At 44.7% G+C, this 10,658-nt stretch overlaps 1 protein-coding gene across 10 annotated transcripts in view; it reads left to right on the forward strand.

Annotated features, from left to right (window-relative positions):
• KIAA1217 (KIAA1217 ortholog) overlaps positions 1–10,658 on the forward strand; it is a 268,562-nt gene that overhangs the window by 223,120 nt on the left and 34,784 nt on the right. For 5 of the 10 annotated variants that reach the window (XM_015585618.2, XM_015585617.2, XM_015585622.2 and 2 more), the window contains 3 exons: positions 154–258; positions 771–820; positions 6,805–6,971. In XM_015585618.2, coding sequence (XP_015441104.1) covers positions 154–258; positions 771–820; positions 6,805–6,971 — 322 coding nt within the window. The remainder of the gene's footprint in view (positions 1–153; positions 259–770; positions 821–6,804; positions 6,972–10,658) is intronic. The other 5 variants (XM_015585625.2, XM_015585624.2, XM_015585619.1 and 2 more) reach the window with 1 other exon arrangement.

Here is a 10,658-nt window from a genome sequence, read left to right on the forward strand (position 1 = left end):
TTAGTTGCAGTCTTCCCATTCCCAGAGCCAGGTTAAGGTGCACTTTGATGGCCTCCTAGGTGGTACCTTTTATAACCTTCAGGTGATCATTCACCTAGACAAACCAGTCTGAAAGTCAATAAAGCTTTAACAAACAATTCTCTTGTTTTACAGAGAGAGGATGCAAGCCATGGAGAAACAGATTGCCAATTTAACTGGCCTTGTTCAGTCTGCGCTTTTTAAAGGGCCCTTTACAAGTAATAGCAAAGATGCATCTAGGTAAAAAGAAGAAAGCAAATGAATTAAAAATAATTCAATCTGTTTCTCTTTAATCATTAAGATAATTCATTCATTCAAATCCGTTTTCTTGTAATCATTTCAAGGCTGAAAATATTCACATCTCTCTGAATCATGGTTTGTTTTGTTTGTTTGTTTGTTTCTTCTGGTAATTCTTGGTCGAAGGTAACACTTCGGCCCAAGAAGGGTAAATGGGCTTCCCAGTGCATGTGGCTTCATGGACCACTGCGCAGTGCCTGCAACCGCCATCCACACGTCTCTACATCCACCATCATCTGAAAGTCATGAGTGCCCACCAGCTGCATCCCACCGGCAGCGTCAGATGCACACCTGGAAAGCCTTTTCCATTCCGGCCAATAGTGGTGCTGATGCTAAAATACCCTCATTGCTTGATACCATCACTACCCACTGCTGATTGCTTAGAATAATGAATGGAACGGGGGGAAAGGCATTTTTGGAAACTGTGTAGCTGAATCTCTTTTTCTTTTATTCAGCGAGAAAATGATGAAGTCTACGACCAGTAAGAACCACACAGAAAGTGCAGGTAAGCGTTCTTCAGAGCCCCAGGAGATATGCGGGCTGCCTTTGATGAGCTCTGGTTGTCCCAGAAGTACTTAACCTTTCCCCAAGTCACCTATTTGGAGTGATTTCAGGGCCTGCCCGGATAACGCCCTGTACCATGGCACCTTCCCTGCTCCCTTCAACCTTTATTCATTTATTCGCTATTCATTCATTCACTCATTTATATGGCCAGACATCCAACAAATAAACAGGTGCCTGGTACTTGGCAAGGACAGTGGGTGTGATTCAGACACGGCCACCTGCCTAGAATTCCTAATCCTGTAGAGAAAATGAATATGGAACAGATAATTATTATTGTCGTGTATTACGAAAAAGTGCAGGATGAATGTTTAACCAACAGATCTAGCCTAAACCAAGGCATTTCTTTGAGAAAATGACACAAACGGAGGCCTGAAAGTTAAATAGGACTTAGATAAGTGAAGGGGGAGGGAAAAAGCTGTCCGGGATGAGGGAAAAGCAGGTGCAAATGCATGGTAAGGAATTTAGATAATATTCTGAGTGCAAAGTGAAGCCATTGGAAGGTTCTACACTGGAGAAGGACCTCGGCCCAGCTGTAGTCTGGGAAGTGTGAGAAGGGATGAGAGCTGATAAAGAACCACCAGTGGTCAAGATGAGAGAAAGTAGCCTTAGACCAGGGCTTGCTTGTTAAATGCCAGCATTCCTCCAAAGGAGGCCTCGTTTATGGTACTAGTGGAGCTGACTGGTGTCCAGGTATATTTTGATGCACATCTTATTCGGCAGGCTCACAGCAGGCCTCTCTCAAGAATTTGAGGTCTTCCTTCCCACTGGGTTATAAATAGAAATCAGTACCAGGGAGATGTTCGGCTCCTGAATTACACAGGAAGCATGTGGCAAGTTGGGCGAACCCCTAATTTTGGGAAGCCGCAGTGTCGTGCTGCGCGGTAGAATGGACAGAATTTGGAACTTCAGCAGAGGCCTCTTAGTCCTGCTGCCGGACTAGCTAAGTAAAGGCAGTCGAGCTTAAAGCCAGCATGCTGGTCTTCCCACACTCCCATCCTTGTGGGGTTTGTTGGTTTACTTAGAAATCAATCAGTGACCTTGGCTGCAGGCAGAGGTCATTTCACGGAAATTGCTAAGCTTCACATGCAAGCGTCAGTTTCTTTTGTAGATATTTATTTATTCATTCATTTATTTTCTTATCTATTAAGAACATAAGAAAAGAAGGAGCCTATTGAACTCATAGAAAGAGAGTGGAATGGTGGTGACCAGGGGCTAGGGGTGGGGGAAATGGGATGTTGGTCAAAAAGTACAAACTTCCAGTTAGAAGATGAGTAAGTTCTGAGGATCTAATGCATAGCATTGTGATGATAGATAATAATCCTGTACTGTATACTTGAAAGTGGCCAAGAAAGTACCTCTTAAGTGTTCTCACCACGAAAAAGAAATGGTAATTATGTGACATGATTGTGTTAGCTAACACTACAGTGGTAAGCATATGGCAGTATATAAGCATATCAAATCAACATGTTGTTCACCTTAAAGTTATAAAATGGTATGTGTCAATTATTCTGAATACACTTGGAGGGAACAGAAAGAACCTACTGAACACTAAAAGCTTCCATTCTAGATTCTAGTCCAGAAATGATTAGTACCCGATATCATTGTTCTGATCAATATGTACATGCCATTTGTATTCTCCTTTTATTCCTTTGCACTTTGGGCAACATCATCATCATCGTCATCATCATCATCATCATGAGAAACATTTTCCATGCACCAGGCACTGTTCTGGGTACTTTCACACATGGGCTCATTAACTCCTGACACATCCTCATGGGATAGGATGATAATCGTTATTCCTATATTCCAGATAAGACTGAACACACTTGCACACTTGTGACATACATCCACATAGTGCGCCCACCTGTCATTTGTTTCTCATTCTTTTGTGTTCAGGGGCCCCAGCCCCTTTAAAGTTCCATAAGTTGTTTCATTTATTTGTTTTGAAAAATTTTGTAAGTGTCTTTTTTTGGAGCATGGGGGAAGGAGCAGATGTCATTTCCTTCGGTTGTATTTCCCAAAGTGGAATCAATAAGTCCAAAGGGATGAACATTTGAATATCTGTGGTGACACGCTGCAAGTTTTCTCTTCTGAAAGGCTGAGCCAAATTGTGAAGCCACGGGCAACAGCCATGCGCGTGTGCTCCCCCGCGTCTCTGCTGAGTTTGGTCTTTCTCGTTCTAATGTGTCAGGGCTAGATGTGGTCCACAGGGCTTTTGTTGCCATAGTAGCCGGGTACAGTGCACAGAATATATTAATTCTTCCAGAATCCTAGGAAGTAAGCTATAAGACAAGAAGTATTATGCTTGTTCTGTAGACAAGTACATGGAAAACTATAGAGGTCAAGCAGCTCATTTGGCCATCAGAAAGGGAAACCCAGGCTTCCTATTACTGTAGGACTATTTGGTTTACTATGGATGTGAGAACAGAAGGAACCTCCCATTTCAAAGGTATATGACGTGTTATATACTGTGTATTAGATCATTTAACACACATAACCCTGTAAAGAAGATGTTAGCCACACAGCTAGTAAAAGTCTCAGCCAGTTTGGCCAACCCCCAAACCCATGTTTGTTTGTTTTTTCGATCACAACAGGATACCTTAAATTTATATCAAATTTACATTTAATAAGATTCATATTAAGATATACTCGACTGAAGTAAATCACCTTAGAGTGGATTTGGTAGGAGAAAGGGGAAACCTCTGCCTGGAAAGGGTGACATGGACACAGAGGAGTGAGGTTCTGAGGACAAATTGCACAGTGACACTCCTTACTCGGCCAGGCATGTTGGAAGCAGAATGTGACTACCCCAAGTGTGGGTAGGGAGAGCAGATCTCAGGTCCTGTGAATCTAATCTGAAGGGGACCTCATTCACCACTCAGGGTCCCCACCTACCAGATCCAGCTCCATCTGTAGATTTTGGGTTACCTACCTATAGATCTCAGCCTGCTGCTGCCACCCCAGCCTTCTGTACCTGCTGACACTCCAGGTGAGGAGGGGAGGCTGGCAGAGGATCCTCCTGCCCAGTCTGCACAGGGAAATAATAATCACAGCTGACTGCAGTTGAGGCGGTGAGGGGGGAGGAGGTGGTTCCCCCTCTGTGCCAAACACCAGACTAAGCAGTTTACATGTGCTTATTCCATTATCTCACTCAATAACCCTTACATCCATTTTACGGATGAGGTAACTGACCTGGAGAGAAGTTAAGTTACTTAGCCAAGGTCACACAACCAGAAAGTGGATACTGAGAATGATTTCCAGGTTTCTGGTTTAAATAGTTGAGTGAATAATAGTGCCACTGGCTGAAAACAGGCCGATAGAGACAGAAAGAGGTCTGGGGAAGGTCAATAGAAATAATGATTGGACTTGCTTCTAGAAAAGTCCTGGAGTGAAGTGAAGGGATTGGCATGTGGATCTGAAGAGAATTGTATGCTGGAGACAAAGATGTGGGAGACCGTGGCAGGTGGTGATGGTGGAAATGACCTCCTGAGAAAGCGTGCCCGGAGATTGGGGAAGCAGGCCCAGGACAGAACAGGCCAGGATTGAAAAAGGTCGGCCGAGGAAAAAGTTAGAAAAGAGATTGACCAAGTCGGAGAAGCAGAGAGGTAAGAAGACAAGAGACGGGGAAGTTGCAAATTGAAAAGGAAAGAAGTGGCTGACAGAGCCCAGCATCACACCAAAGAGATGCCAGGTCCGCTCATCATCTACTGGGTTAACAACTGACCACTAGCCACCTGATAAAGAGCGGTGTCAGCGAATGATGGAGTTAGAAACCAATTTTAGTGGATTGTTTATAGATGAAAAAATTGTTACAAGCGAGTCTAGATTCCATAACTAAATTTGGTTGTGAAAGGTATTTTTTCAACCAGTTATTGGCATTCAGCTCTAACAGATGGTAGGGAGACTCGAGCCTCTCTTCCATGCAGGAGGTCTGTGAGGTGCCCTGGTGCCCTCAGAACGTGTAAGGAGAAGGTGGATTCGGAAGGAACGTGTGCCTTCGTTTGGCTGAGAAATTAGCACAAGTTCTTATTACCGAACGGGAGGGAGCTCCCGAGCACAGTGTCATTTTTGTTGGAGAAATATCTTGATCGTGGTTTTGTACAAACATCATATGGTGTGCGTATGTGTGTGCATGCATGCGTGTGAGTGTCTGTGTTCACACATGCCTACTCCTGTGCGTATGAAATGATGATAAAGTAACTTTTTGACCAATTCTAAAAGAAAAGATTCCGGTTTATCGTGATTCTCTCGGAATACCTGAGCGTGAAGTTGCTGTTACCTCTAATATGACGTTTCTGGAAATGTTACTGGATGTCCTTTTAGTGAAGGCCTTCACGGTTGGAGAATATTCTTCAGAACATTTGCAGAGATGGCAAATCTTGCTTTTTGAGGGCGATTTTGATTTGGGGGTGGGAAACTGCCAAAAGTTGGTCAGAGCCATGGTGGTGATCAAAGTGACCAGTTAGGCTCAGAAAAATGGCAAAAGTACATCTGGTCTGCTGGGGTTCCTTTGGAAACCCTTCACATGCTTCCTGGTCTGCTCCCCCTGACCGCCCCAAGGGGACCACGAGAGGCCGGTTGAGGGGTACTCTCAGGGTGAGGAACTTGCCGTGCCGTCAGCTCCCCGATGGTGTTGCTGAGGCCAGGCGGTAAGCAGGAGGTTGTAAGGCACTCCCTCACTCACTGGCATGCCACCTATGGCTCATGGCAGCAGCTCTGTGAGGCTTGCCAGGCTGCGTGCACCAGGTTCTCATGGTTGCCAAGTCGAGATGGAAAGAGAGGCCACTGGGCTGTAACCATTCCACGGCATGCAAAGGAACACAGGGTCCTGTCGTGCGAGGCCAGCCTGGCCTATTGCAAACCTTCCACTTTGTCCTTTACAGGAAAGCTTAACAACCCCTTCAGAAATGTGTGTGTGATAAGGATTCTACTCTGGGCACCTGTTCCATAGAATCACATTGTCCTAAAAAGGAAATAGTACTTCCACTCGATTCTCATACCATGCTCATCTTATAAGTGCTACTTGGGATCCTTTTGGAGGCGTTTTTAAAGCAAACTTGGTCAAACGGGCCCTTCCCAGAGGGACTTATAAAGTGCGTGAGGCTATTTAAGTTAGACTCAAGGAGCCAAAGTTTATGGCAAGCGGAAAACTAGGTAGAGTTTCTTTCTGCTGCCTTTCTGATTCCTCTCCTGAAGAAGTTTCACATCACACCTGATTTTCTCACTAAAGGAGATGCAGGCAGAGGTCCTGCTTCTTCTGGTCTGGAAACCCAAAAGGATTCGGGAGAGTCCTCAGTTCTTATTAGTTTCCCCTTGGGGATCAGCGGAATCTCTGCCCAGAAGTAAGTGCATGTTCTTGGGTATGGTACATCTGCCTGCGGGAAATAGTCATAGTGGTACGCTGTGTTAGGCCCTAGAATTTTAAAACGATTTTTCTGTTATAAAATTACAGATATTCACTCTGCAAATTTAAAAATACCAAAAAAAAAAAGTATTAAAAAGTATAAAACTCATGGAATACCATCAGCTGGAGATACTGTTAATACTTTGTTATATATACATCCGATCCTTTTCTCTGTGTACATTTAAAGAAGATATGCAGCTAGACAGAGACACAGACACACAGACAGACAGCTAGGTTCCTTAACATGGCATCATGCTGTACATATTGCACTTCCTTTGGTGCTAAAATTCTAGAACATGATTTTACAGACCGTACATTATAACACTGTATGAAGTTTCTATAATTTATTTAAACTTGATACCTTATTTTTGCCATTGAGATGACCAACATAATTTTTTTTTTTAATTCACCATGAAAGACATGGTCCATTTTAGAGTGACCAGTCATCCATGTTGGGATGGGACTGAGCTTAGACTTTGCTTTCTGGCATTCTGAGGTGCTTTGCTGCTCTTTTCCCATAGGAGGTCCCCATGTTTCTGGCGGAAAGACTCTCAGCGCCCTGGAGCCCACAGGGCCGCCCAGCCAGCCCCTGGCTGCCGGCACCCCGGCCATCCACATGAGCCTGCTCGACATGAGGCGGAGTGTGGCCGAACTCAGGCTCCAGCTGCAGCAGATGCGACAGCTCCAGGTACAGACCGTGTTCCTTGTGGGTGATGTCATCTGTCTTGTTGCCCGAAGTCCGGTCTCCTCTGTCTTGTTCTCCTCCTCCCACACCCCTGCCCCACAGGGTTCTTTCTCCCATCGTTTCCATGAACCAAAGACCTAAATAGTAGAACAATAGAAACACGTAATCTTTGCCTAGAGCCTTCCACTGAAACTGAAGTCAGTGTATCACCACTTCTTTAAGCCGTGCATGCTTTTACACATGAAAAAAGCATTAGACATCTGCTCTTGGAGGACAGCTGAAAACAGAGGAGCCCTGTGGAGTGGGGCCTTCTAACAGCCAGTTAAGACTTCCTGCTTAGTATCTGGGCTCCTTGCTTCTCTCCAGTGAGTGTGCATGATGGTGTGACAGGCAGATAAGCTTTTTTTTTTGGCAAGGATCTATGATGTATTTAGAAACATGAGTTTAAACTAGAAGATTAATTCATAAGGAAGAGACGCCATTATGGATGGTTCGTTGAAGGAAAAAAAATGGTGCGTTCCACAGTATTTTCCTTACCCTGTCCCACTGTTAATATATGAACTCTATGGGCTCCAAAGGGGAGGGAAAATGATGCTTCCTGTCGGGAATCTTGGTGAGCAAATCTCATAAATCTGACGAAGCCGAATAATGTATCTTCTGATTCTGCGTACCGAAGAGCTGGGATGGTGCCTCTCTGCGTGAGATCATGTTTTTGCTTCATGTATCAACCTCATGCCTCCTGCCTTCGGTGGGAGATTGATCACTGAGGATGTAGAGCTGGCTTAGACTAAATCCAGGCGGCCTCCCTGACTTGGAGAAGTTCTAACATTGGTAAAAGGCAAACCCGCCCAGGATCCAGGAGCATCCTCAGAAGCCAGTGGGGTGGAGCTGCCCAAGCCAAGGAAGCCCAATTAAAAAAAAGGGCTTCAAACCGCAGCTTCTCTCTCCCTTCAGCTCACAGATGCATGAGCCCTGTAGTTCCTACCACCTAATTAAGCTAATTAAGCCATCTACCTACTGGAAGATAAACAGAAAGGCAGCTGGCTTAAGAGACCTGCCCAGAGGCCCCGTCATGGGTTGTGAGGGCTGATAGACCAGACTGCAGGGCTCAGGGCTCAGGGCTCAGGTCTCCACGGCAACTCTGTCTCTCAGACAACAACCCAGATACCTTGGGCATCCAGGCAAATTCATTTAAATCCTCTTCTGAATCATATCCTCTGTGAAGTTCCCCATCCTTCGCATTCGCCTCTCCTTGCTTTGCAGTTTTATTTAAAGATGCTTTGCAATGAAATGAAGTGTGCGGATTGGGCTGAGGGTGTGTGCTGAAGTGACAAAGTCCAGTGCACACAGGGTCCAGGCGATAACTTAACAAGTGAAGTGGAGGAGAGACAGTGACAAAGTGGCCCCTCCCAAGGGCAGTCACCACTCAGCTCCACCCATCTCTTAACCTGATAGAATCAGAGTTCCTAGACATTTCAACATTTCAGTGGAATCAGGAAATGTAAGTTTTATATGAAATATCTGTATGCATTCTAAAAATGTTGGAAAATAATTAAAAACCAATTATTTAGTGCTCTGCAAGCCAGATGACACATGTGCAGGCCAGAGGGAGCCTGTCTTCTCCTGGGTTCTTGCCCAGGGTTTATGGAGGGCAAGCCCCTTCTCACAGCGCTCCTGCCTTGTAGTACCACCTCCTGGCCATTTGGAAATTGTCGCTCCTCAGGGGACCTTCCCAGGAACATTCAATAATGCATTGTTTGTATGGTAGTACCTACTGCTTTCAAAAGTGAGCATCTGTTTTTAGAGGGACAAGGGTGGAATTTGGCAAATTCGATACCAAGGTTGTGGTGTGCGTGTGGTGTGGTGTGGTGTGCGTGGCTGTGGCATCACCCTGTTGGTGGCTGGCATTGTTTGGCCCCCTGGCTGGCTAGGAGGGGTCTCCCATAACTTGCCACTCCTTGCAACCCTTGAACTGTGGTGGCTCAGTTGCAGAATCGTAGCTTCTCAAACAAAGAAGCTCTCCAGTCAAGGTCTGGAAATGTTTTGACCCTTGAACTGTGGTGGCTCAGTTGCAGAATTGTAGCTTCTCAAAGAAGCTCTCCAGTCAAGGTCTGGAAATGTTTTCTTAACCACACGAGTTCCTTTATTGCCCCAAACTGTTTGGTTTTTCTGGCTTTGGGGAACAGAACAGTGAGCAGATGTGCTCCTGAGCTTAGAAGTGTGTACATTTCTAAAGAGCAGGCGCATGGGGAAAGGTAAGGACTTTGTTTGCTAACCTGGCTGCTGCTGCTTCTGCTCAGTCTTTGTATTTCCTTTGTCTCTGTCACCTTCCTCCCCATCAAGCCTCTGTCTTTCCAGTCAGGGGAGTCTATTTAAGACAAAAACAGTTTTAAATAATTAAGACATCTCAGCACCAGTTCTCCTCCAGCATACGTATTATACACCCCAAAAGCAAAGTGCAGCCCCAAAGTGATTATAAGTCCAATAATGGAGCTATCATTAGAGATATACAAAACTCTGTAGAATAGTCTCAAAAGAACGAAAATTGAATTAAAATTCAAATGTTCTTTGAACTGTCTTATAAAACAGTGAAACTGGATGAAATCTTTTGTGCTTGGCAGCCGGCTCCAGTAATTAGATAATTAAATCACTGGAAAATCCTAGACTGTAGAGCATATCCTATTTTAGCATTTTCTTTTAAGAATCGATAGATTATTTTCAGGAAAAGAAATTTGATGCCGACACAGTGGGGTGGGTAGATTTAAATAGGGTAGAAAGAATGTCGAGGGAGACAAAAGGAGCCTCAGCAGGTCAAGAAACCCATGAAAACTCTGTTCATGTCAGCCCCTGTTCTCCAGTCTTACCAGTCTAGGAGAATGGCCCTTAATCTTGGTCACCCACTGGAATCACCTGAGGCCTTTAACAAAAATATTGACACCCAAGCACCACTGCCAGAGTCTGACTTCATTGGTGTGGGCCAGAGGTCAGACACTGCTGATTCTAGAATGTTCCATGGTAAGTGAGATTCTCGAATGGCCCAGGCACTGGTGATTCTAGAATGTTCCAGGGAAAGAACTGCTCTCAAGTATTATGGATGCTCAGTTCATCGAGATACCTCTCAGAAATGTTGACATCCCAGTCAGCTATCACAGGGTGAGGCAGAAACAAGTGGGGTACCCACTAACCCGCAAGTGCAAAAGATACGCCCGTTGACTTTAAAGCCCTGACTTTAAACGATGCCCCTCATTCCCAGTGGCTAATCATACGTGTTCTCTACTTAGTTACGACTGATACAAGAGCTAGATAGAACTTTATCTTCCATTCCCAGGTAAGAGTTAGGTCTGCCATTAGCTAGTGCTAAAGGAAGAGGTGAAGTTCTTATACCTAACAAATGTTGCCTTCGAAAGATAATCATCTTTGTCTATTACCTTTGCTGGTATGATATTAAAAAAAATGATGAGCTACATCTCTCCTCCCAAAATGCCATAGTACTTGAGTTTTACCATAGTAACCCCATATCCACAGAAGTGACTGCAGGCTGAGGAAAGAGATAAGCTTCTGGAAGAGATGCAGCAAGTTCTGTGGGGGGCAGATGAGACTTGGTTAAAGAGAGAATGGATACATTCTTCCTTCTCTAATTTCCACAATTTTTTTTCTTGGTCCCTATCTCCTTTTTCTGCTTCCCGATAT

This window comes from Pteropus alecto, unplaced genomic scaffold (assembly GCF_000325575.1).
Source record: "Pteropus alecto unplaced genomic scaffold, ASM32557v1 scaffold11, whole genome shotgun sequence".
Lineage (NCBI taxonomy): Eukaryota > Metazoa > Chordata > Mammalia > Chiroptera > Pteropodidae > Pteropus > Pteropus alecto.